Source organism: Oncorhynchus kisutch, unplaced genomic scaffold, assembly GCF_002021735.2.
Source record: "Oncorhynchus kisutch isolate 150728-3 unplaced genomic scaffold, Okis_V2 Okis02a-Okis13b_hom, whole genome shotgun sequence".
Lineage (NCBI taxonomy): Eukaryota > Metazoa > Chordata > Actinopteri > Salmoniformes > Salmonidae > Oncorhynchus > Oncorhynchus kisutch.
The window spans coordinates 1,672,597-1,698,411 of NW_022261979.1; the positions used below are offsets into that span (position 1 = coordinate 1,672,597).

The following is a 25,815-nucleotide window of genomic DNA, read 5'->3' on the forward strand; positions in this document are numbered from 1 at the left end:
TTCTGTTTCTCCACAACACCGCGCTCTGGCGCCCTACTCTCGGTAACCACTGACACAGCAGCACTGCATCCTAATAGTTCCAATATGGCTGACGTGTATTGACCATGTAGTGACCGTGTAGTGACCATACCCAGTAGAAACGGCCGGAGAGTTCAGTGGACTCACTGACTATCTCAGCTGGCAAAAAATAAATCATAACTTGTTCTACTTGTAAATAGCTTTTCAGATGACAATTACATCAATGAGAATGACAGTACTTCACAAAACCTTATTTTCTTATACTAAAGTGACTAATACACTTCTCATAAATGTTTCATAAAATGTCAACATTGATATTACAAATAGCTAAATACATTAGAAATAATATTATTTTGCAATGCAAAAAAAAAAGCATTGACAACTGAGTTCTCTGTGGTTAAATAGACTCACATTTACATGTCATTCACACCCTCCCACAGACACAGCAAGAGAACTCTGTGTTTCCATTGTCTAACAGACACATCCCAAAACATTCCTTTCATTAGCTCTCTGCATAATACTACAACACACAGCAAGCCAGGCCCATAGCAGAGACCCAGTCGGCATACTAAATGACACTCTATTCCCTAAATAGTGCAGTAACTTTGCACATACCCTTACGGTCCCTGGTCAAAAGTAGTGCACTTTATAGGGAATAGGGTCCCATTTGGGATGTCCCCAGGGTGCATAATTGTTATATGTATATGAAAGAAAGGCTGACTTGCATGAATGAGCATAGGAATAAATACAAAATAACTGTAGAATCATTGTTTTATTGTATGTGACAGCTAAGACATGGGTGAGGCAGAAATATGAATCTGAAAGAAGACATTTAGTGTATCCAGAATATTTTTAGTGAAAAAAAATCAAAATATTGGGAAACAGTCAGAGAAATGCTATTACATCATCATTATCCAGTATATCCAGGCAGACCCCAACATAAAGAGAACAGAGGATGACAGGGTTCTTCATGATCATGTCATTCCCTGAGCCTCAATGTCCACTGTATATTGTCTACGTCCCTAATGGCACCCTATTCTCTATAGGGCCCTGGTCAAAAGTAGTGTACTATATAGGGAATAGCAGGGTCCTCACATTTTCGAACAAGGTGGTGCTGCTGAGTACGGTGGGATGGGGGGGGGGGGGACAGACCACAAGGTGGAGCAGCATGGTGGGGTTGGACAGACAACAAGGTGGACCAGCATGGTGGGGTTGGACAGACAACAAGGTGGAGCTGCTGAGTACGGTGGGATGGGGGGGGACAGACAACAAGGTGGAGTAGCATGGTGGGGTTTGACAGACAACAAGGTGGAGCTGCTGAGTATGGTGGGAGAGGGGGGGGGGGGGGGAGCAGCCCACAAGGTGGAGCAGCATGGTGGGGTTGGGGGACAGACCACAAGGTGGAGCAGCGTGGTGGGGTTGGGGGGCAGACTACAAGGTGGAGCAGCGTGGTGGGGTTGGGGGGCAGACTACAAGGTGGAGCAGCGTGGTGGGGTTGGGGGGCAGCCCACAAGGTGGAGCAGCGTGGTGGGGTTGGGGGGCAGCCCACAAGGTGGAGCAGCGTGGTGGGGTTGGGGAGCAGCCCACAAGGTGGAGCAGCGTGGTGGGGTTGGGGAGCAGCCCACAAGGTGGAGCAGCGTGGTGGGGTTGGGGGGCAGCCCACAAGGTGGAGCAGCATGGTGGGGTTGGGGAGCAGCCCACAAGGTGGAGCAGCGTGGTGGGGTTGGGGGGCAGACTACAAGGTGGAGCAGCGTGGTGGGGTTGGGGGGCAGACTACAAGGTGGAGCAGCATGGTGGGGTTGGGGGACAGACCACAAGGTGGAGCAGCGTGGTGGGGTTGGGGGGCAGCCCACAAGGTGGAGCAGCATGGTGGGGTTGGGGAGCAGCCCACAAGGTGGAGCAGCGTGGTGGGGTTGGGGGACAGACCACAAGGTGGAGCAGCGTGGTGGGGTTGGGGGGCAGACTACAAGGTGGAGCAGCGTGGTGGGGTTGGGGGGCAGCCCACAAGGTGGAGCAGCGTGGTGGGGTTGGGGGGCAGACCACAAGGTGGAGCAGCGTGGTGGGGTTGGGGGGCAGCCCACAAGGTGGAGCAGCGTGGTGGGGTTGGGGGGCAGCCCACAAGGTGGAGCAGCATGGTGGGGTTGGGGGGCAGACCACAAGGTGGAGCAGCGTGGTGGGGTTGGGGGGCAGACACCAAGGTGGAGCAGCATGGTGGGGTTGGGGTCAGACCACAAGGTGGAGCTGCGTGGTGGGGTTGGACAGACAACAAGGTGGAGCTGCGTGGTGGGGTTGGGGGGCAGACACCAAGGTGGAGCAGCGTGGTGGAGTTGGACAGACAACAAGGTGGAGCAGCGTGGTGGGGTTGGGGGGCAGACACCAAGGTGGAGTTGGACAGACAGCGTGGTGGAGTTGGACAGACAACAAGGTGGAGCAGCGTGGTGGGGTTGGGGGGCAGACACGAAGGTGGAGCAGCGTGGTGGGGTTAGACAGACACCAAGGTGGAGCAGCGTGGTGGGGTTGGACAGACAACAAGGTGGAGCTGCGTGGTGGGGTTGGACAGACAACAAGGTGGAGCAGCGTGGTGGGGTTGGGGGGCAGACACGAAGGTGGAGCAGCGTGGTGGGGTTAGACAGACACCAAGGTGGAGCAGCGTGGTGGGGTTGGACAGACAACAAGGTGGAGCAGCGTGGTGGGGTTGGACAGACAACAAGGTGGAGCAGCGTGGTGGGGTTGGACAGACAACAAGGTGGAGCAGCCTGGGGCCATTTGGGACGCAGCGTGGAAGGATGTGAAAAACAAAATGGCCAACCTTGAGTCTTTAATCCAGGAAAAGCACATTTTAGAACAAAGCTTTGAAAAAACATTTAGAAGCTCACCTTCTCTCTGAGGTGTTCAGGGAAAATAAGAACAATTTATAGTCTATAGCAGGGACATTCAACTCTGACCCCATGAGGTCCGGAGCCTGCTGCTTTTCTATTCTACCTGCTAATTCATTGCAAACACCTGGTGTCCCAGGTCTAAATCAGTCCCTGATTAGAGAGGAATCACCCATCTGGTGTCCCAGGTCTAAATTAGTCCCTGATTAGAGGGGAATCACCCACCTGGTGTCCCAGGTCTAAATTAGTCCCTGATTAGAGGGGAATCACCCACCTGGAGTCCCAGGTCTAAATCAGTCCCTGATTAGAGGGGAATCACCCACCTGGAGTCCCAGGTCTAAATCAGTCCCTGATTAGAGGGGAATCACCCACCTGGAGTCCCAGGTCTAAATCAGTCCCTGATTAGAGGGGAATCACCCACCTGGAGTCCCAGGTCTAAATCAGTCCCTGATTAGAGGGGAATCACCCACCTGGAGTCCCAGGTCTAAATCAGTCCCTGATTAGAGGGGAATCACCCACCTGGAGTCCCAGGTCTAAATCAGTCCCTGATTAGAGGGGAATCACCCACCTGGAGTCCCAGGTCTAAATCAGTCCCTGATTAGAGGGGAATCACCCACCTGGAGTCCCAGGTCTAAATCAGTCCCTGATTAGAGGGGAATCACCCACCTGGAGTCCCAGGTCTAAATCAGTCCCTGATTAGAGGGGAATCACCCACCTGGAGTCCCAGGTCTAAATCAGTCCCTGATTAGAGGGGAATCACCCACCTGGAGTCCCAGGTCTAAATCAGTCCCTGATTAGAGGGGAATCACCCACCTGGAGTCCCAGGTCTAAATCAGTCCCTGATTAGAGGGGAACAATTAAACAAAGCAGTGGAACGGACTTCCAGGTCCAGAGTTGAGTTTGAGGGGGCTATAGTCTCCTCAGACCTGTAGGACTCCTCGGGGTCTGCAGGGCTCTTCCTCTAACCTGGTCCCACATCTATTTCTGCTGTTTAGGAAACTCCTGTCATTGTTGTGCCAAACATTTTATTCACTTAAAAGAGTTGGCAAACCCACACAAACAGATACTGGACCAGGCTACTTGTCCTCTACTCAACCTTCCAAATGGCGATTTTGCCATCCTGGCAGGCGGAGCCACTGAGTACATAGCGGCCCTCTGCAGAGCACAGTGCCTGGACACTGTCTGTGTGGGCCATCAGCTCCTTCTCTACACTGTGGCTCTCTGTGTCCACTATGTAGATCTTCCCACTCATCCTGCACTGGTCAGGGCTCGGCCCGCTGCAGCCAACCCAGATCTGGACGAGGGAGGGGGAGGAGACAAACAATGAAGAGAAGCTTGTTGAGGATTTGCAGTTGTACTGTGACATTCACTACCTAAATAAAACGGAGTTCGATCTGGACACTCTGATCATTACTATGAGAGATAAAATAACGATGGTAGGGTGGAATGTATGGTATCATTTCTAAGTACGGTACTATTTTAACTGCTACTTTACAAGCTTTTGTAGAAATTGCAACACCTGAGAAAGACTGTTGTTGCCAGAATCTTATGAATGTGTTTCGTATGTGTTAATAGTCACGTGCTAAAGAGGCTATTATGTTGGTACCCTTCCATTAAAGTGTTACCAGCAAAACACGCAAAGAACAGCAGGTGTGAACATCCAACTGAGACCATTATTTTCTCACCTGATTCTTAACCTTGATCATACAGTTGACCCCTGTACAATTCTGTAGCCGCACCCTCAGGAAAGGCTTCGTCAGGTCTTTACAGTGCCAGAGACAGAGCTCGTCAGAATCAGAACAGCTCGTCCACAACTGGCCCCTCTGAAAGAAACACACAGTGGACTGGTTTAGCCATCAGCTCATGACACTCTCATTGACAAGCAAACTGACTGTTGGAAGGCTGCAAAAATACATAGTGTCTGGCTTGATTATTGAGGCCACTTGGAGGCCATGGTGAAGGCCTAGTATGAGATAAAGATCTCGGTTCAGTGAAATCTCCAAGATGAAGGGAACATGGGCCTACTACCTCTAAGAAGAGGATGAGGCTGCTGAACTCAGTGGACATGCTCCGTAGATCCTCAGGAAGTGTCATCTTACGATGTGGGGTTCCGTTCTTCCTCAGTTCAACGATGCCGTCTCTGGCACCTAGTCAACATAACAGATGGGAACAAAACAAAGGTTTCTGTCTAGATGCTTGCTGTTGTTAGCATGTTATCTTGTGGTCAATTGATCATTGGCAGGGTATATAATACATAGGAGTATATAAAAAAAATTGAATAATAATATACTATGACTGAGTGAGTTTACTTACAGCACCACAGTGTTCCATTGAAGAGCTGAATGGACATAAGCCTATCACAGGTCAGTTGAAACTGCTTTTTCACTTTTAGCGTTGAGAGGTCCCACAGAATGACTGTTCCATCGGCACTACAGGAGTATGTTTGTCTGGGGGGGAGGAGAGGGACAGTTGGATTAAAACAAGAACCATGTAGAAGTCTGATTGTGGTCTAACTACTGATGATTCACTGAGGGCAAAGTAAAGAAGTAGTTTAAGTACACTGCTGCCATCTGCTGGTTGGAAATAGACATCAAAAACACTCCATGTTCTAAGATTCTTGCACTATGATACTGGGGTGGGACAGTTAGAATAACTACTTTCTGCAATAGGTGCATTGGTCATTTGAACAGGCAGTTCTAACACATTATCCTTCCTTCAACATAGAATCCTGAGCATCACACATGGGTTAACAGTTTGTGAGGGTGAAGTGACTGTAGCATGAAAGAGTGCCCTACAGTATATAGGGAATAGGGTGCACTGTGGGACACAGACATACGGTACTATATGTGTAACATTTTACCTCATCTTGTCACTCTCCTCCAGGGCAAAGTCCATAACCTCATGCCTGTGCTCTGTCAGCTGCTTATTGCAGGACATGCTGCGAGTGTCAATTATGTAAATGATGGAATCCTGGGAGCCAATCCATACTTGATCCTGGTCCAATCCCAGCATGCAGTTCTGTGCACATAATAAAGCCACGTATTCAGCACATGAATGCGTCCCAAATGGCACCTATTCCCTATATAGTGCACTACTTTTGACCAAGGCCCATAGGACTCTCGTCAAAAGAAGGGCACTATATAGGGAATAGGGTGCTATTTTGGACGCATACATATCCAGGTTTAATCCACTGTTATGTGAATGGCAGGCACTCCTGTTCATGCCTCATGAGACCACAGAAAGGAGGAAACACTATCAACAGAAGAAAAAGAGAGAGAGAGAAAACAAGTGAAACAGAACTAGAAGGGGAGAAAGAACGAGTGAAAGAGAGCTAGAGAGAGAGAGAGAGAGGGAGTGAGAAAGATGGAGAAAACAAGTGAAACAGAACTTGAGGGGGGGGGGGGGGGGGGGGAGAACGGGAGAGAGAGAAAACAAGTGAAACAGAACTAGAGGTGGGAGAGAGAGAGAAAGAACGGGTGAAAGAGAGCTAGAGAGAGAGGGAGAGAGAGAGAGAGAACAAGTGAAACAGAGAGCGAGAGAAAGAGATCACTGTGTACTTAATTCAATATAACAATTTCTTTCCAAAGGATATCTGTAAGCAATTTCACAGAAACAAAGGACATGTTCCAATATCCACTCGCATAGAACCCTTAGAATGCATGGCCAAATCCAATGCTTCTCTCTAAGTGTTCTGCTACACTAATGTGGATATTGGAACAGAGCCTAGTAGGAAGGCTCAAGTGATAGTCCAGGGAGAGCGCAGGGGAAATGGTGTGTGTCTGCTTGCAGACATCATACCAGTTGGGAGGATCCCACTTGAACACAGTTCTGCTGCATGGACCAGCTGGCTGCATCAAACACAACCACCCTCCCACCACTGAGGGCACACCACAGCTTGGGGTTCCCATCTCCGTCTGCCTCCGAGTAACTCAACTGGCCTGGATAAACACAGAGACACAGAGAGAGACAGAGAGAGAGAGACAGAGAGAGAGAGAGACCCCGAGAGAGAGACTGTAGTCAGTCACAGCAATTCAGCTTTTATCTGCGAATGTCTACATCAAAATCAATACACTAAAAGTTAAATACACAATCCATGGGTCAGCCAGTCGATGGATACTCCCACAGGCATATAGATGATATGTATATGGTATATACTGTAGCTCTGCATTACAACAGAATATGTGAGTTTTTCACTGCCTTTGAGATCATACTATTCTTTTTTTGGCAACTTTTACTTCACTACAGAAAGGAAATAAAGTATCTTTTACTCCATACATTTCCCTGGACACCCAAAAGTACTCGTTACATTTTGACAGGAAAATGGTCCCGTTCACACACTTAACAAGTGAACATCCCTGGTCATCCCTTCTGCCTCTGATCTGGGGGACTCACTAAACACACATGCTTTGTTTATAAATTATGTCTTGGAGTGTTGGAGTGTTGGAGTGTTGGAGTGCTGGAGTGCTGGAGTGTTGGAGTGTTGGAGTGTTGGAGTGCTGGAGTGTTGGTGTGTTGGAGTGTTGGAGTGCTGGAGTGTGCCCCTGGCTATCCGTCAATAAAAATAAAACAATTAGGCCGTCTGGTTCCCTATAAGGAATTTGTATAAATCATTTATTTTACATTTGATAAAGAAGCACATTTTATTCCATTTACTTTTGATACTTAAGTATTTTTTTAAACCTAATACTTTTAGACTTTTACTCAAGTAGTATTTTACTGGGTGACTTTTACTTCTGTCATTTTCTATTAAGGTATCATTACATTTACTCAAGTATGACCATAATACCTTTTCCACCACTGGACGTGGCTGGGGGTTATAGCATTTCTTTCACATGGCCCATCAATTTAGACAAGTGTGTCTGCGTAAGCGCCATCTAATATTTATTAAGTATTTTTTATCTGGACACTTTCTGTTTACCTGGAATTGTTCCATATTGTTGGCTACTACCACTTCTAATCTTCATCTTTACTACACAACTCACTGTTTAGCACATGACCTCACATGTGAATCCTTAAATAGATGGGTGGTGCTGGCTTAAGAGTGTGTGAACAATGCTGAATGGGTGTAGACAAAGGAGAGCTCTCCAAAACATTATAAACACCCTTTTCTCAAAAGTGAGTTTACAAGTTTATCAACTTGCAGAATTACTTTCACATTGTTCCTCAAAAATGCAGTGAATAATATACCATTTTGTAGCTCTGAGTCTCTACTTTTAACCAATGTAAAAAATAATATTTCAAAATGTTGAGCCGGTCAGTGATATATTAAGTTTTGTTGACTCACACTGTACAGTACAACAAGTTCATAAGTTACCACACCTGACAAGTGTGAAGAAATGAGACAAACGTTGACAATACATGTACTCATCTACATAAACAGCTGAGAGTAGACAAACAATTAGGCCTGTCTGGGTGCTTTCCACTAGTGTGTATTTACAGCCAACTATTACGGCTTCAAAGCTCCTCTGGTTTCCACTCAGATGTGTTAGGACATGCACCATACAGGACATGCACCATACAGGACATGTTAGGACATGCACCTTCCAGGACATGTTAGGACATGCACCATACAGGACATGTTAGGACATGCACCTTCCAGGACATGCACCATACAGGACATGTTAGGACATGCACCTTCCAGGACATGTTAGGACATGCACCTTCCAGGACATGTTAGGACATGTACCTTCCAGGACATGTACCTTCCAGGACATGTTAGGACATGCACCATACAGGACATGTTAGGACATGCACCATACAGGACATGTTATGACATGCACCATACAGGACATGTTATGACATGCACCATACAGGACATGTACCATACAGGACATGTACCATACACGCCATGTACCATATATGACATGTTAGGACATGCACCATACAGGACATGCACCATACATGACATGTACCATACAGGACATGCACCATACAGGACATGTTATGACATGCACCTTACAGGACATGTTAGGACATGCACCTTACAGGACATGTACCTTACAGGACATGTTAGGACATGCACCTTACAGGACATGTACCACACAGGACATGTCAGGACATGCACCACACAGGACATGCACCATACAGGACATGCTAGGACATGTTATGACATGCACCTTTACAGGACATGTTAGGACATGTTATGACATGCACCTTTACAGGACATGTACGGACATGTTATGGCATGCACCTTTACAGGACATGTACGGACATGCACCTTACAGAACATGTACGGACATGCACCTTACAGAACATGTACGGACATGCACCTTACAGAACATGTACGGACATGCACCTTACAGAACATGTACGGACATGCACCTTACAGAACATGTACGGACATGCACCTTACAGAACATGTACGGACATGCACCTTACAGAACATGTACCTTACAGAACATGCACCTTACAGGACATGTACCTTACAGGACATGCAAACAGCTTCTATCTTACAAGCAGATACATCAGAGTGAAGATAACAGACAAACTATGATAGAAAGTCAGCTGTCTGTTTCCCCTCACCTGGTGTGTAGAGTAACAGAAAGTCAGCTGTCTGTTTCCCCTCACCTGGTGTGTAGAGTAACAGAAAGTCAGTGGTCTGTTTCCCCTCACCTGGTGTGTAGAGTAACAGAAAGTCAGTTGTCTGTTTCCCCTCACCTGGTGTGTAGAGTAACAGAAAGTCAGTGGTCTGTTTCCCCTCACCTGGTGTGTAGAGTAACAGAAAGTCAGTGGTCTGTTTCCCCTCACCTGGTGTGTAGAGTAACAGAGAGTCAGCTGTCTGTTTCCCCTCACCTGGTGTGTAGAGTAATAGAGAGTCAGCTGTCTGTTTCCCCTCACCTGGTGTGTAGAGTAACAGAGAGTCAGCTGTCTGTTTCCCCTCACCTGGTGTGTAGAGTAACAGAGAGTCAGCTGTCTGTTTCCCCTCACCTGGTGTGTAGAGTAACAGAGAGTCAGCTGTCTGTTTCCCCTCACCTGGTGTGTAGAGTAATAGAGAGTCAGCTGTCTGTTTCCCCTCACCTGGTGTGTAGAGTAAGACATGTACAGTCTGTGGGGCTGGGAGGTCTAGTGATGGATTGATCTTGTGTTTCAACGTCTCCAATGTTGTCTTTGGAACCATCACAGGAACTGCTTACAGACAACAAAACAGAAAAAATGACATATCAGAATATGAATTACTTTCCTTATTACAGAAAATCACAATGATTTTCACACTGTTGTTCTTCAGAGGCACATCCGATGTTGTTGATTTAGTTGTATACTTGATCCTTGAACTCCAAGGGGTGGTTTCCTGGAAACTCCTGGACTAAATACATTTTCAATGATTCTCCATTGAGTTTGTGTTTTAGTCCGGAACTCCACCATTAAAAGGCACAAATGGTAAAGCTTACAGATGATTTATATGCAAAAAACTAATCGAAAGTGCATCTGGACCATAATGCATACCTTCATGTTTCACTCTGTCAAAGTATGCCAGTTTGGAGGCGGCAAATATGGCTTTCTGGGTCTGAAGGCAGCCAACCACAGCATCCATGAGCAAGACGTTAGTCAAAGCCTGCTGCATGTACTGAGGATCCTTAAAGGGAACATGACAACTTATACACACACTGCCTGTACTGAGGATCCTATAAGAGAGACAGTCTTACAAGTATAGACACACAACTTACTACACATTACAATGTACAATGAGTACAGCCAATTAAACAGCATGGGAGATCACATTACGTTTGGAAGATCACATTAAGTTTGGGAGATCACATTAAGTTTGGGAGATCACATTCGGATAATATAATAAGGACAAAACATAATACTTTCCAGCAGAACAGAGGGGTACAGGACAAGCCTGTACTCCAACGTGGGGCAGCCTAGTGGTTAGAGCCTTGGGCCAGTAACCGAAAGGTTGCTGAATTGAATCCCCGAGCTTACAAGGTAAAACTCTGTCGTTTTGCCCCTGAACATGGCAGTTAACCCACTGTTCCCCGGTTGGCCGTCATTTAAATAAGAATTCCTTCTTAACTGACTTACCTAGTTAAATTAAAGGTTAAATAAATAAAATGTATTAATATCCCTTTAGGAAGCCTGGAGGAAACCATCAGGCCAGAGGGGTGGGACAAGCCTGTACTGTAAGATTAATATCCCTTTAGGAAGCCTGGAGGAAACCATCAGGCCAGAGGGGTGGGACAAGCCTGTACTGTAAGATTAATATCCCTTTAGGAAGCCTGGAGGAAACCATCAGGCCAGAGGGTTGGGACAAGCCTGTACTGTAAGATTAATATCCCTTCAGGAAGCCTGGAGGAAACCATCAGGCCAGAGGGGTGGGACAAGCCTGTACTGTAAGATTAATATCCCTGTAGGAAGCCTGGAGGAAACCATCAGGCCAGAGGGGTGGGACAAGCCTGTACTGTAAGATTAATATCCCTTTAGGAAGCCTGGAGGAAACCATCAGGCCAGAGGGGTGGGACAAGCCTGTACTGTAAGATTAATATCCCTGTAGGAAGCCTGGAGGAAACCATCAGGCCAGAGGGGTGGGACAAGCCTGTACTGTAAGATTAATATCCCTTTAGGAAGCCTGGAGGAAACCATCAGGCCAGAGGGGTGGGACAAGCCTGTACTGTAAGATTAATATCCCTTTAGGAAGCCTGGAGGAAACCATCAGGCCAGAGGGGTGGGACAAGCCTGTACTGTAAGATTAATATCCCTTTAGGAAGCCTGGAGGAAACCATCAGGCCAGAGGGGTGGGACAAGCCTGTACTGTAAGATTAATATCCCTGTAGGAAGCCTGGAGGAAACCATCAGGCCAGAGGGGTGGGACAAGCCTGTACTGTAAGATTAATATCCCTGTAGGAAGCCTGGAGGAAACCATCAGGCCAGAGGGGTGGGACAAGCCTGTACTGTAAGATTAATATCCCTTCAGGAAGCCTGGAGGAAACCATCAGGCCAGAGGGGTGGGACAAGCCTGTACTGTAAGATTAATATCCCTTTAGGAAGCCTGGAGGAAACCATCAGGCCAGAGGGGTGGGACAAGACTGTACTGTAAGATTAATATCCCTTTAGGAAGCCTGGAGGAAACCATCAGGCCAGAGGGGTGGGACAAGCCTGTACTGTAAGATTAATATCCCTGTAGGAAGCCTGGAGGAAACCATCAGGCCAGAGGGGTGGGACAAGCCTGTACTGTAAGATTAATATCCCTTTAGGAAGCCTGGAGGAAACCATCAGGCCAGAGGGGTGGGACAAGCCTGTACTGTAAGATTAATATCCCTTTAGGAAGCCTGGAGGAAACCATCAGGCCAGAGGGGTGGGACAAGCCTGTACTGTAAGATTAATATCCCTGTAGGAAGCCTGGAGGAAACCATCAGGCCAGAGGGGTGGGACAAGCCTGTACTGTAAGATTAATATCCCTGTAGGAAGCCTGGAGGAAACCATCAGGCCAGAGGGGTGGGACAAGCCTGTACTGTAAGATTAATATCCCTTCAGGAAGCCTGGAGGAAACCATCAGGCCAGAGGGGTGGGACAAGCCTGTACTGTAAGATTAATATCCCTGTAGGAGCCAACCGATCTTATACTTTTTTCATAATATGGTAATAAAAGAACGTGACATGTTTTTCAAGACTATGAATAACCACAGAACGCATTCAGGAGGGTGAAATGGACTATGCTAATATTTCTACCCACACGTTCCACAAAGTGTTTAACAGAAAACACTGCACTGCTTAACAGCTTTGCTGCGCCACTGAAAAGCTAGCAATTCCATGGTGCGGGTTGGGGGATTTCAAGCTGAAAGGGTTAGTTTAATGAATTCAACTTGGTTACATTATACCCTATTGAATGCAGCACCAGTCTTGGAGATCCAGCATATATCCTACCTTGTGGTCGTCTGCCATCGTCCTCCCAGCCCACATCTCTCTGACCATGAGATTCCACAGGTCACACGCAGACTTCAGGTTGGCCTCAAACACCTCCTTCCTCAGACTGCACTTGATCTTCAGAGACGGGATCCTCAGCAGCAGGAAAGGAGCAAAGGAGATTTTCACCTCCTGACAGAGATGAGAGGGAAAGGGGGATATCTAGTCAGCTAGACAACTGAATGCATTCAACTGAAATGTGAGGAGAGGATTATCAGATGTGTCATCATGGCAGATTTTCATTTGAACAAAGCCAAACATTGAAGGCAATACACTGTAGTCATACCAATGTACCCTTCCATATGATTCATTACGGAGTGAGTTTCCAAAAGCTTCATAGCACTAAGATCATCTTTCATCCATTGCCTATACTTGTCAAAGATTATTTTAAGACTACCAAGCTTTTAGAGAACTCATCCCTGAACAGTACTACTACTAGTGCCTAAACATAGAGTAACCACACCTTTATGTCTCTGAACTTGGTGATCTCGATAAACCCAGGCCTCCCGTCAGTGAGCAGGAAGAGCCTCTTCTGTGTCATGGCGATCTTACCCACTCCCTGGTTGGTTTTGACGGAGCAGGACAGCTTGTAGACACACTCGTTGTTGTCCAGGTGCTCCATGACCTCAGCTGGCAGGTGAACATCCTGGGCCTCCACCTCCGTCTCCTTCCAGAAGGTGTAGAACACACGGAACACCTCTGGGTCAATCTGCTTCTGTTGCCCTGGAAACAGAAGGTGTAGAACACCTCTGGGTCAATCGGATTATGTTGCCCTGGAAACAGAGGTAACCTTCTCTTAGAAGAAGTCTTCAGTCTTCAAGGAGCCATTCGTTGTAAGAGTGGTGATGTGAATGTAAACAAGGCATGACAAGTCTCAGCAGCCTGTAGAGAACATGCTCATCAAACGCACATTAAAATCATGCAAATGCATTCAATCATTTTACTTCCATGTTCATGCATGTCATTCAAGCCAATAGAAACAAGCTACTCCAAACAGCATCTATTGTAAACAGGAACCCTGTGTTTTGTCAAAGCAAAGAGCACATTTATACATCTTCCATAGCTGAAGACGCCCCATGAAACAACAGCCATCCATCTCATGTATGATGTCATGGAATGAACGTTAAACCCATGCAGAGATGAAGATGGAGAGAAAAATAAAAGAGATGCCACATGAGTCCCGCTGACCAATCATACGATGGGAGGCTGCAGACAAACTGGACAGTCTTGCTTACCATCCAATGAGGAGTCAATGTAAAATACTGATTTGGAGGGACTCCTCATGGCAGAATTCAAACCCAAAGTCACTGAATCCAAAGTCACTCTTACAAGATCCTATTAATAAAGTAAGGATAATCAGATGATACACACCGTGTTCCTAGGCAGAGTGGTACTGTATTTCAAACTGTATTGACAGATCAATCACTCGTTTACTATCCTGGGTGATCTTATTGCTATAGTACAACTATACTGTTATATAGTTATATATATATATATATATATATATAACCATACTGTACTGCTCATGTATTTCCATGTCCTGTCAACGAGAGAGCCTCAAACAGCCTATGGAAGGTAAGTCTCAACTTACCCACAGTGAGGGCCTCAAACAGCCTATGGATGGTAAGTCTGAACTTACCCACAGTGAGGGCCTCAAACAGCCTATGGAAGGTAAGTCTCAACTTACCCACAGTGAGGGCCTCAAACAGTCTATGGAAGGTAAGTCTCAACTTACCCACAGTGAGGGCCTCAAACAGCCTATGGAAGGTAAGTCTGAACTTACCCACAGTGAGGGCCTCAAACAGTCTATGGAAGGTAAGTCTCAACTTACCCACAGTGAGGGCCTCAAACAGCCTATGGATGGTAAGTCTGAACTTACCCACAGTGAGGGCCTCAAACAGTCTATGGAAGGTAAGTCTCAACTTACCCACAGTGAGGGCCTCAAACAGTCTATGGAAGGTAAGTCTCAACTTACCCACAGTGAGAGCCTCAAACAGCCTATGGATGGTGGCGACGTCTTTCACAATCCCAGACTCCTGGATGCGCTTCACAAAGTCCTCCTGCAGCATGTGGGTCTTAGGGAGCTGGAACTTCTTCACATGGTCGTCAGCTTGGACCAGCACCATCTCGTTGTCTGTCTTCACCTTGAAGATGAGCCGCTTGAGCTCTGGCCACCGGTCCACCTGGGAGAACTCGTCCTTCTGCAGCGAGTCCACTAGCGCCTTTACCAGGTCGGTGGGGAAGATCTCGATGTCCGTCTTGTAGAGGTTCTGGAAGTCGCTGAGGGCGTCAAGACGCTTGGAACACAGCGTGTTCATGAAGCCACGCAGGTAGAAGTACCTTGGAAATAGGGAAAGGGAATGGGTAGGACTTATAAATTATTTGTGAAGTATGTATATGTAGTGCGTATTGTGACTGATTGGACACACTAACGCGCCCTCTCTCTGTCTCGCCCACCAGGTGCCTCTCGTTGCTATCAGCAGGAGCATTGCCTTTATAAACTTGGTGGTCCGGTCACTATGAGGACTTTTCAAATACCCAATAAAGCCTTTTTTAAATTTAATTTTTAGATGTAGTGTGTTTAAAGTGTGACTTAATAAAATGAATAATCCCTATGTTGTAAATGAAGTACCTGGCCAGGAGGGTGGAGTCCTCAGGAGGAACACAGGAGATGGCCTTCCCCAGTAGTATGATCAACTCTCCATAGTAGTTCTGGACATGGTGGTGCACCATGGGAGGAGGAAATTCTGTCAGCTTGAAGATCTTCACAGGCTTGGGCGGGATCTTGAAGGCTGTGTAGAAAAAGACAAAGAGTGACACTGCAAACAAAAAGGATCTACTTTATATGAATCTTCTCCAGCACCACCTCAACATATGTCGCCATTTTAACATATGTTGATGTTGAGGATGAACATGAAGTTGAACATTTGTGAAAATTCCCTTTAAGATGAATCTTCTTGTTCACAGAAGTCAAGGCTTAATGACCTACACTTTTCTTTAACCATCTGTCAAAAGAGCCACGTAACACTAAATAGTTTGTTATAACAGTTTTCATTAGCTGACAACAGACATGACTTGTTATGACATCCGTTATGACAGTATTATGTAGAGTAGTCCAATAGACATTTCAAGTAAAGAGTCAGTGCATAATGTTACACAGTAATGTTAATGTAACCGTGTAAAGTTAAACATCACAGTATATATGTTAATCAGTGGGTAGCTATTATTAGTCCTCCTACTGCAGGGGTTGCAACATCTGGATTTCCAGAAATCCTGGTTGGAGGATTTCATGCTTCCTCCGTTCTAATTCCACTAATCTTCCAACTGGGATTTCTGGAAAACCTGGGAATTTGGGGAACATTTCTGGAATTTTGTAACCTTCCTAAAAAAAAAGTTGCTATCTAGCACCTAAAAGGGTAGGAGAACCCCTTGAAAAAACCTTTTTGGTTCCAGGTAGAAAAATGTTGGGTTCCATGTAGAACCCTTTCAACAGAGAGTTATATATGGAATCCAAAAAAGTGTTCTACCTAGAACAAAAAAGGGTTACACTATGGACACAACCAAAGAACCCTTTTGGAACCATATTTTCTAAGAGTGTACTCACCACTTTCAGGGATAATGGTCTTCTTGAGGGAGGTTTGTCTGAGGAGGTTGAGATGGCGCTCCTCTCCCAGGTTGGGGAGGCTCATCCCCAGCCTCTTGTTCAGACGGATCTCTGGGTTGCTGCTATACTTCCTGGCCATTTCCTGCATGGTGGGCCTCCTGGGGTTGTCTGTCATCGCCTTCATTCTGACATCAGACACATAAAACAGGACTGTATACAATACCCTAAATACCATACAGGACTGTGTACAATACAATACCCTAAATACCATACAGGACTGTGTACAATACAATACCCTAAATACCATACAAGACTGTGTACAATACAATACCCTAAATACCATACAAGACTGTGTACAATACAATACCCTAAATACCATACAGGTCTGTGTACAATACCCTAAACACCATACAGGACTGTCAATCATACAAGACCCTAATATACATACAGGACTGAATACCATACAAGACCCTAATATACATACAGGACTGAGTACCAAACAAGACCCAGAATACCACGTAAGACCCAGAACACCATACAAGACCTTAAACCTCTCACTGAGTCTCCCCCAGACATATATGTAGCATGTTTGCAGTGGGGTACTATGTAATAGAATTCAATAATTTCCCAAATCACTCCTCCAGTATCCCTAGTCAGTCTCTTTCACTTATTTGATCAATTCCAGCACTAACTGACCAACTAATCGTCAAGGCCAGCTGGTCAACTAATCGTCAAGGCCAGCTGGTCAACTAATCGTCAAGGCCAGCTGGTCAACTAATCGTCAAGGCTAGCTGGTGTACTAATCGTCAAGGCTAGCTGGTGTACTAATCGTCAAGGCTAACTGGTGTACTAATCGTCAAGGCTAACTGGTCAACTAATCGTCAAGGCTAACTGGTCAACTAATCGTCAAGGCTAACTGGTCAACTAATCGTCAAGGCTAACTGGTCAACTAATCGTCAAGGCTAACTGGTCAACTAATCGTCAAGGCTAACTGGTCAACTAATCGTCAAGGCTAACTGGTCAACTAATCATTGAAGCTCTCAAACACTGTAAATGGTGGTTCTCGAAGAGAGGCGCCAGCTGTGCCACCAGAGACTCTGGGTTCGCGCCCAGGCTCTGTCGTAACCGGCCGCGACCGGGAGGTCCGTGTGGCGACACACAATTGGCCTAGCGTCGCCCGGGTTAGGGAGGGTTTGGCCGGTAGGGAAATCCTTGTCTTATCGCGCATCAGCGACTCCTGTGGCGGGCTGGGCGCAGTGCGCGCTAACCAAGGTTGCCAGGTGCACGTTGGTGCGGTTGGCTTCCGGGTTGGATGGCGCTGTGTTAAGAAGCAGTGCGGCTTGGTTGGGTTGTGTATCGGAGGACGCATGACTTTCAACCTTCATCTCTCCCGAGCCCGTACGGGAGTTGTAGCGATGAGACAAGATAGTAGCTACTAAAACAATTGGATACCACGAAATTAGGGGAGAAAAAGGGGTAAAGAAAACAATACAACATCCAACAGACTGGATAACTGGATCAGACTGGTGGAGAAACTCTTCCTTTGATGTTAACAAAGCAGGTTTGCAGCGGTGTGTTCTATAAATTAATAATTGGACTGAATTCCATAACATGTCCAGGCAGGTTACCAGCGGTGCCATAACTCAGGCTTCGTTCTAACCATCACTGTACCATCAGGGAGAAAAGTGAGTTGGAGGGTAGGGGAAGGGATAAGCAGGAAGGGGATATTGTAAGTGAGAGCTTACTTCTGTGTCTCTGAGCGAGTGTTGACTTCCATGCGTGTGAAAGCATCCATCTTCCTATTGAGGCGGTCCTTCAGGAATGAATGAAAAATGTGTGTCTCCAAGACCTATACGGATACACATGTATAAATTGAGTGTAGGAATCAACCGTACTCTTTATAGTGATCGTGATCTGAGAGGCTACTTCAACATGTACCTTTCTGTAAAAGGGAAGGTCAGCTAGCTCTCTGGTCTTCAGGAACTCTTCACTGTTAAACACTCGGTGTTCATAGTTCAGGTGACCACTGACATCCCTGATGAAAGGCAGAAATGCAGCAGACCATTAATACACAGGCTACATTAGTGCCTTTAAAGACCAGGAAATAGAATATCTTCCTACACCTCACCGGGTTGACTTCCTCCTTACAGGTACAACACCAACATAATCTCACATATGCCACTATTGGCTCTTTCCAGTGTGAGCATTACTCAAGGGAGAGCAGTATTGACAGATTTGAATTCACTTGTTGATGTCTGTAAGCAGGAAGTCCACCCGGTGTGTATGATGATGTCATACTTTAAGAGAGTCTGAACAGCATGACTGACCTGAACATGTTGACAATGAGCTCCAAGGTAACCTTCTGTATTTCCCAGTTCAGGTTCTGCTGCCATTGTCTCCTCAGCATGCGCATCTCATTAACGTCTGTGCCGGCCCCTTGGTGACACACCTCTAGATCATATTGTAGCTGGAGGCCCTTCCTCCTGTAGAGCAGCAGGAAAAGAAAACTGTTGTTCACTCACTGCCACAAAAACAATGTTATATAAGCATGACTGTGAGTGATAACTGATGTGATATTCTACCTCTCAATAACCTCATTCTGTGTTATTGAGACAATGGATGTGTCATTTCAGTTGTAGGGGGTTTCAGCACAGAACAGAGCACAGTCTGCATTGTCTATGTATTCCTCCTTGTAGGGGGTTTCAGCACAGAACAGAGCACAGTCTGCATTGTCTATGTATTCCTCCTTGTAGGGGGTTTCAGCACAGAACAGAGCACAGTCTGCATTGTCTATGTATTCCTCCTTGTAGGGGGCTTCAGCACAGAACAGAGCACAGTCTGCATTGTCTATGTATTCATCCTTGTAGGGGGTTTCAGCACAGAACAGAGCACAGTCTGCATTGTCTATGTATTCCTCCTTGTAGGGGGCTTCAGCACAGAACAGAGCACAGTCTGCATTGTCTATGTATTCCTTCTGTTATTCTTTTGTTCTACATTGTTCTCTCTGCATTGTTGGGAAGGGCCCGCAAGTAAGCATTTCACTGTTAGTCAACAGTTCTTGTTTATGAAGCATGTGACGAATACAATTTGATTTGATTCTGAAATGGCACCCTATTCCCTATATAGTGCACTACTTTTTAACAGTGCCCATAAGTAGTACATTATTCCCTAGTAGGGCACTATATAGGGAATAGGGTGCCATTTGGGGGGGGGGGGGGGTCCTACCGCTTGGTAAAACACTCTGCCGAAACGAAGGGGACATCTGGTAGGTCGACAGTCTCGGAGCAGGAAGAAGACACTGTTCCATCATCAATATTAATCAAGATCAGGTCGTCTGTTTCCTGTCACAGAGAATAGAGAGTTCCAAAAACATTCAAAAGTCAAAGCTTTTCTTTCTCCAACTGCTATGACATTTCAACTGTTTGGAAACGGAACAAGACAGTACAACCAAGAAGTAGGTCTAAACACTGTTCATGGACAGTTGGACACTTGACACAACGGCATCATGAAAATCATATTGTTGTCTGACATCAAATTACACAAAGACAAAACCATGGTTATATAAAGGATGTACCAAGGTTGCAATAAAGAAACTACTACTACTAATACAAAAGCCTCCTACCGCAGCGACCTCCTCAAAGTGGTTGAGGTGGCAGCCCATGAGGAAGGCGGTGGGGGCCATGATGAAGTCCAGCATCTGGGCTGAGAGGATGGGCACGTAGGGGTGCTGCCAGTGGAGGGGGTGGATGTAGAACATGAAACACTCTGCCACCAGGGTGAGGCGGGCCCAGTCAGCTGAGAAGAACACTACCCTCTGCTCCATCAGAATACCAGTGATGATCTGGGCAAACCAACACAGGGCCAGGGGTCAATAGAACCAGAGGAGAGCAGGGTAGAAAGAGCAGAGTAAAGTAGAGCAGAAAGAGCAGAGTAGAGCAGAAAGAGAAGTACCAGAGCAGAGTAGATCAGAGCATAGTAGAGTAGAGCAGAGCAGAAACAGCATAGCACAAAGAGCAGAGCAGAAAGAGTAGAGGAGATCAGAGCAGAAAGGGAAGAGTAGAGCAGAAAGAGCAGAAAGAATAGAGCAGAATAGAGCAGAGTAGAGTAGAAAGAGTAGAGCAGAAAGAGCAGAGCAGAAATGTTGAGCAGAAAGAGTAGAGCAGAGTATAACAGAAAGAGCAGAGCAGAAAGAGAAAAGTAGAGCAGAAAGATTAGAGTATTGCAGAGTAGAGCAGAGCATAACAAAAAGAGCAGAGTAGAGCAGAAAGAGTAGAGTAGATCAGAGCAGAAAGAGTAGAGCAGAAAGAGCAGAGTAGAAAGAGCAAAGTAGAGCAGAATAGAGTAGAAAGAGAAGTAGAGCAGAGTAGAGCAGAAAGAGCCGAGTGGAGCAGAAAGAGTAGAGCAGAAAGAGCAGAAGGAGTAGCGCAGAAAGAGGAGAGTAGAGCAGAGCAGAAAGAGCAGAGTAGGGCAGAAAGAGCAGAGTAGAAAGAGTAGATCAAAGCAGAGTAGAAAGAGCAGAGTAGAAAGAGTAGAGCAGAAAGAGGAGAGCAGAGTAGAACAGAAAGAGCAGATCAGAAAGGGTAGAGTAGAAAGAGTAGAGCAGAGCAGAAAAAGCAGAGTTGTTGCCAGGCAGGGCAGAAGTCAAAACATCACTCCGAACACTTCAGTTGAATGGCTCATCGTAGAAAATGATGTTACCCGTCTGAACATAACTCTCTACTCACCTGTAAAATCTGTTTGGATCTAAAGCACAGGAAGGGCAAATGGAGGTCCAGGTCTACAGCGGGGTGTTCCTTATCCTCTCTGGAAGGCAGTACGATCATCAGGGGTCTCAGGTTGAACACCTGGGCACAGTCAGGGGTGAGCACATCATCAATATCAGTGCACAAGAAGGAAGAAGGAAAAGGTGTTGGTGGTGGTAGTAGTAGTTTGTATTTTCTGGTCATTTGTATTCTGACTGTAGGATGAAGAGAGAAATGAAGGACCAAGGAAGAATCAAACCCCAACAATGCATAGTCCCTGTCGAGTGGTGTTCAAATACAACCAACCACTGGCACTTCAGGCAGCCTAGCAGTTAGATGAACTGGATAACATAAAGCAGCTCACCACATGTAGTTGTCCAGGGGGTGGAATGGGCACTAGAGACAGTTTGGCTGCAAATTCCTTCACCCTCTCTTCAGACAACCTGCATGTTCTAAGCTGCACCAGCAAGCTACAGAAGTGTACAGAAGAGAATGATTTAAGAAACGACAACACACATATACGGGCTGTATTGAAGACGTATTGACCCTTACCAAGACAGACAGTCCTTCAGAGCATTGTAATAAGGATGCTTGGATATGACACAGATGGCAAAAGCAGTGTAGAGCTTAGTGGTCCTGGTGGACGACCAGTGTCCATTCTGATAGAACACTGACCCTTCCTACGAGGACAGAAATGACAAATCAACTGTGTGAGCATTGAGTCTTTCGCAGGAAGGAGCATCAGAGCGAAAACATTTAACACTGTTTTGCACAGGTTTATAATGAAAAGGATCACATGTTTATGCAGGAGAATAAAAAGGAAAGACCCCCACCTGAAATGGTCTACAACACTGAACAACCACTCCATGGGTTTGGTTACCGAACACATCCGTGAAGACTAGAAAGTGAAAACGCTCTTCTTTTGGTTCATTTGTTACTTGAAGCCCCCCTGATTTCAGAAAAGTCAGGATTATTTGTATCTCTCTATTGTTAGACAGTACATTGGGCGATGTCTTTGAGCTAATGTTTTAATGACATTGTACATAGGGATGTCTGTCAGCCTTCATTTTGGTATGGTGTTGACCTCAGGTCATCTTTATAATCCCAACAATGACAAATATAACTGGCTATCAGCCTCACAATATACCTCTACCTGGAAAGCAGAGTTGGGGCAGGGCCATGAGGTCAATGTCCTTGGGGACGCTGACATCCTCCGTGACAGTGGCCCCCTCACTGCTCCCGGCCCCTCCAGGGCCACTAGGAGCCACCACTAGCCTCTCCTTCTTCTTGATGAAGGACCGTCTGCACTGGACTCGACTGAAGGTTCTGGGGACACCAGACTCATCTGCATTCTCTTTGGTCACAAACGGAGGTACGTGGACTTGCAAGACCTCTGGGTCTAAAATAAGGAGGTCTGTTGTGCTGTTGCCCTGCTGTAGAGACTAAACAGAACAATCCATGTTAACCTCCATTTTACATTTATAATCCACGATCCAGCTCATCTCTCGAATAAACTCTGTATTAAAAAAGACATTTGCTGATGGGCATTACCTGGTAGACATCCTTGAGTTTATCCCCAGAGGCTCCGACAACAACACACGCTTCCAGTAGCCCTGAGGGAAGATGGTCTGCCATCAGAACCGGTCCTTCCTTCTCTGTACATCAGGCTCACAGTGGTGGAATCACATCCAAGCATGGGATTTGTGCTTTGGAGGAGGAGGAAGCGAGAGCGAGAGAGACAGAGAGAGCGAGAGAGACACAGAGAGCGAGAGAGACACAGAGAGAGAGAGAGACACAGAGAGAGAGAGAGAGACACAGAGAGAGAGAGAGAGACACAGAGAGAGAGAGAGAGACACAGAGAGAGAGAGAGAGACACAGAGAGAGAGAGAGACACACAGAGAGAGAGAGAGACACAGAGAGAGAGAGAGAGACACAGAGAGAGAGAGAGAGACACAGAGAGAGAGAGAGAGAGAGACACAGAGAGAGAGAGAGAGAGAGACACAGAGAGAGAGAGAGAGACACAGAGAGAGAGAGAGAGACACAGAGAGAGAGAGAGAGAGAGACACAGAGAGAGAGAGACACAGAGAGAGAGACACACAGAGAGAGAGACACAGAGAGAGAGAGACATAGAGAGAGAGAGACACAGAGAGAGAGAGAAAGAGATTGTTCTTCAGAAACATGAGTCACACTCCTTAGCTTGTTCATTTGGGCAAGTTGTTATACCCTTGATCACAGCAGCTGGCTAACAAGATAAAGAGCACATGACATCCTGCTTATTATATTATATCACCTTTTAATAGATATTTACACAACAACAAGCCAAGAGGCTCACAGGCTTGAAACACAGCTCACCTGATCACTACTAAGAAAATAAACAAAATTGGAGAGTGTCCTCTGCTCTGAGAAACCATTAAAAAAGGCGTCATCAAAAGCAACTATGGCATCACCTCACCAAACAACAAAGCAGAGTTGGAGGAAATACAGCTGTAGCTTGTAGCTTGTCTCCTCTGTAAAGGCAGCCACCTCAGGAGATACAAGATAAACACCCTTTAATTGAATTTCCCTGCTTGAGGGGAATTTCTGGGCAAATTGGTTTCATGTGTGCTGAAGATACCCTTCAATAGGTCACTGAGAAAACTCAATTGAGGAGTGGCACAGTCCACTTTATGATGGGGTGGGTGGGTGGCCTAGTGCTGCTGTATTGAAAATAAGTGCCTTTTTAGATTCAACTAAATATGTCATTTAAAAAACGTAGTAACTGCACTCATATCCCTTTGGCATCTACAATAGAGGTGTGACTTTCTAATGGGCGGTCTGAAAAGCGACCTGTCACCAGTTCCTGCATAGCTTCGCATATTATACACATGCATCACGTCATTATAGCTGCAGAACTGGAACAATTAAATGTTTTATGTGATTTCAGCAGTTCATGTCACAAGTCCTTTGCAGTTGTAGTCTGAACTAGACAATTAGAAGCAGCACTAAAATGAATGCGTTACAGTGAAATAGGCTCAAATCGGACACTCCTTTTGTCTGCTTAATCCCCTTATCTCCCCATATTCCCAGCCTTTTCAGTACTGTTTGACTGACATACAATGCATTTAGTTTCCATTGATGAATTGGTGTCTCTGGAAAACTTGGCAACATTGATTACCTCCGCATTCTTTCCATACAAGCCATACTGAAAGAGCCAAGATCCCTTTATAGGCCAAGAGCATGTGATGATCAAATTCCATGTTGTGTGTCAATCAATAGCTATTGCGCATACATCACTGTCAAAGCATATTCATGTTTCCGTAAAAATATAGGAGGTAGCTCAGCTACATATAAAAATTTAAATTGTCAAAACAGAAAGTTAGTCTTTAACTGATTTATTTCAAATGCCAATGAATGATTTTCACCAACCTGTTGGTCCATCGGTAATCCAAGATCACGGGCCAAAGTCACTGACATTCGTTTGAATGAATTTGTAGCCACCGAAAGACACAATCAAAACACCTTTGTAAACAATGCCGTTGAATTGACCTTCCCAGGAAATGCTGTTATCTGTCTGACTGCGATTAACAGCGTGCTGCTTCCTGCTTTCTGAAAGGATACAAAATCATGCGTACTGGAAAAATGCAGTTGCCCCTACTTTTGTAAAGAATTCAAAACCTCGTGCATTCTAATTTGCTGTCGTAGAAGTTAAGAAGCTGCATTGCCTACTTAACAAAACTGCTATAATAAATTATGTCAGAAGACTCATTGTTTCTCTATCAACTTTGTTATAGTGCCATCTAGTGAGCAATGTGCAACATTGTAACAATGCAACGACACTCAATTTAAGTTTAGTGTTAACAAAGTCGCAATAAAGGCATAACGATTCTGCTTCTTCAAAGAAGGCAACCGCTGCTGGTTATTTTAATTACATTTGGGGAGGGACATCATTTTGATATTTAACGGTGCATTCATTACCTATCCTCCATTTGTACACAAATACCCTGTTAATTAACAGTGTTAGTGTCAGCAGGTTAGTTATCAGGGTCAGAAGGTTAGTTATCAGGGTCAGCAGGTTAGTTGTTAACAGGGTCAGAAGGTTAGTTATCAGGGTCAGAAGGTTAGTTATCAGGGTCAGAAGGTTAGTTATCAGGGTCAGAAGGTTAGTTATCAGGGTCAGAAGGTTAGTTATCAGGGTTAGAAGGTTAGTTATCAGGGTCAGAAGGTTAGTTATCAGGGTCAGCAGGTTAGTTGTTAACAGGGTCAGCAGGTTAGTTGTTATCAGGGTCAGCAGGTTAGTTGTTAACAGGGTCAGCAGGTTAGTTGTTATCAGGGTCAGCAGGTTAGTTGTTAACAGGGTCAGCAGGTTAGTTGTTAACAGGGTCAGCAGGTTAGTTGTTAACAGAGTCAGCAGGTTAGTTGTTAACAAGGTATAACACGTCTGTACAGCTCAACAGCAGAAGGGAATATAACATTTCCACTTTGACAAAATCATTGCTCGACTTTGAAACCAAAATGTTGAAATAATTTATATTATAAAGATTGAAACTTGAGTGTGACCAATTTAATTTCTCATTTGCACACATTCCCAAACTAAAACTATTCACAACCAGTTAGACATTTATATTTCCCCCATTACAACCAAACCTCTCAAATTACAGCAGTTGACAAGAAAAATGTACCAAAAAGTTCCTTTTCCC

The 25,815-nt window shown here is 45.6% G+C and overlaps 1 protein-coding gene across 6 annotated transcripts; it reads right to left on the minus strand.

Annotated features, from left to right (window-relative positions):
* Positions 1-775: 775 nt before the first annotated feature.
* dennd3b (DENN/MADD domain containing 3b) lies at positions 776-24,992 on the minus strand. 6 transcript variants are annotated; one of them, XM_031812276.1, is made up of 25 exons: positions 24,545-24,908; positions 22,691-22,845; positions 22,293-22,581; positions 21,973-22,088; positions 21,692-21,819; positions 21,504-21,609; positions 21,122-21,241; positions 20,020-20,238; positions 19,623-19,738; positions 18,725-18,880; positions 18,336-18,432; positions 18,143-18,246; positions 16,398-16,582; positions 15,426-15,585; positions 14,769-15,133; positions 13,257-13,516; positions 12,755-12,925; positions 10,338-10,467; positions 9,912-10,019; positions 6,693-6,832; positions 5,755-5,912; positions 5,208-5,341; positions 4,923-5,041; positions 4,580-4,717; positions 776-4,188 (listed from the first exon to the last, which is right to left on the minus strand). In XM_031812276.1, exons 2-25 carry the CDS (start codon positions 22,772-22,774, stop codon positions 3,982-3,984), a joined length of 3,810 nt encoding a protein of 1,269 aa, XP_031668136.1. In that variant the 5' UTR covers positions 22,775-22,845; positions 24,545-24,908; the 3' UTR covers positions 776-3,981. The 6 variants fall into 6 exon arrangements, with proteins under 6 accessions (XP_031668136.1, XP_031668137.1, XP_031668132.1 ...); XM_031812277.1 differs by having other exon boundaries at positions 3,652-4,188; positions 9,912-10,022; positions 13,346-13,566; positions 22,287-22,581; positions 24,545-24,992; XM_031812272.1 differs by having other exon boundaries at positions 3,652-4,188; positions 9,912-10,022; positions 22,287-22,581; positions 24,545-24,911.
* Between the last annotated feature and the right edge of the window lie 823 nt (positions 24,993-25,815).

What these genes read in the sequence shown, in the direction of transcription:
- dennd3b (XM_031812272.1), bottom strand. Translation starts at nt 22,774, where the DNA reads ATGGCAGACCATCTTCCCTCAGGGCTACTGGAAGCGTGTGTTGTTGTC. An exon ending in CGATGGCAGACGACCACAAG is followed by an intron (nt 10,468 to 12,754) that starts GTAGGATATATG and finishes GTTCCCTTTAAG; the next exon opens with GATCCTCAGTACATGCAGCA. An exon ending in TGACAGAGTGAAACATGAAG is followed by an intron (nt 10,023 to 10,337) that starts GTATGCATTATG and finishes GTTGTCTGTAAG; the next exon opens with CAGTTCCTGTGATGGTTCCA.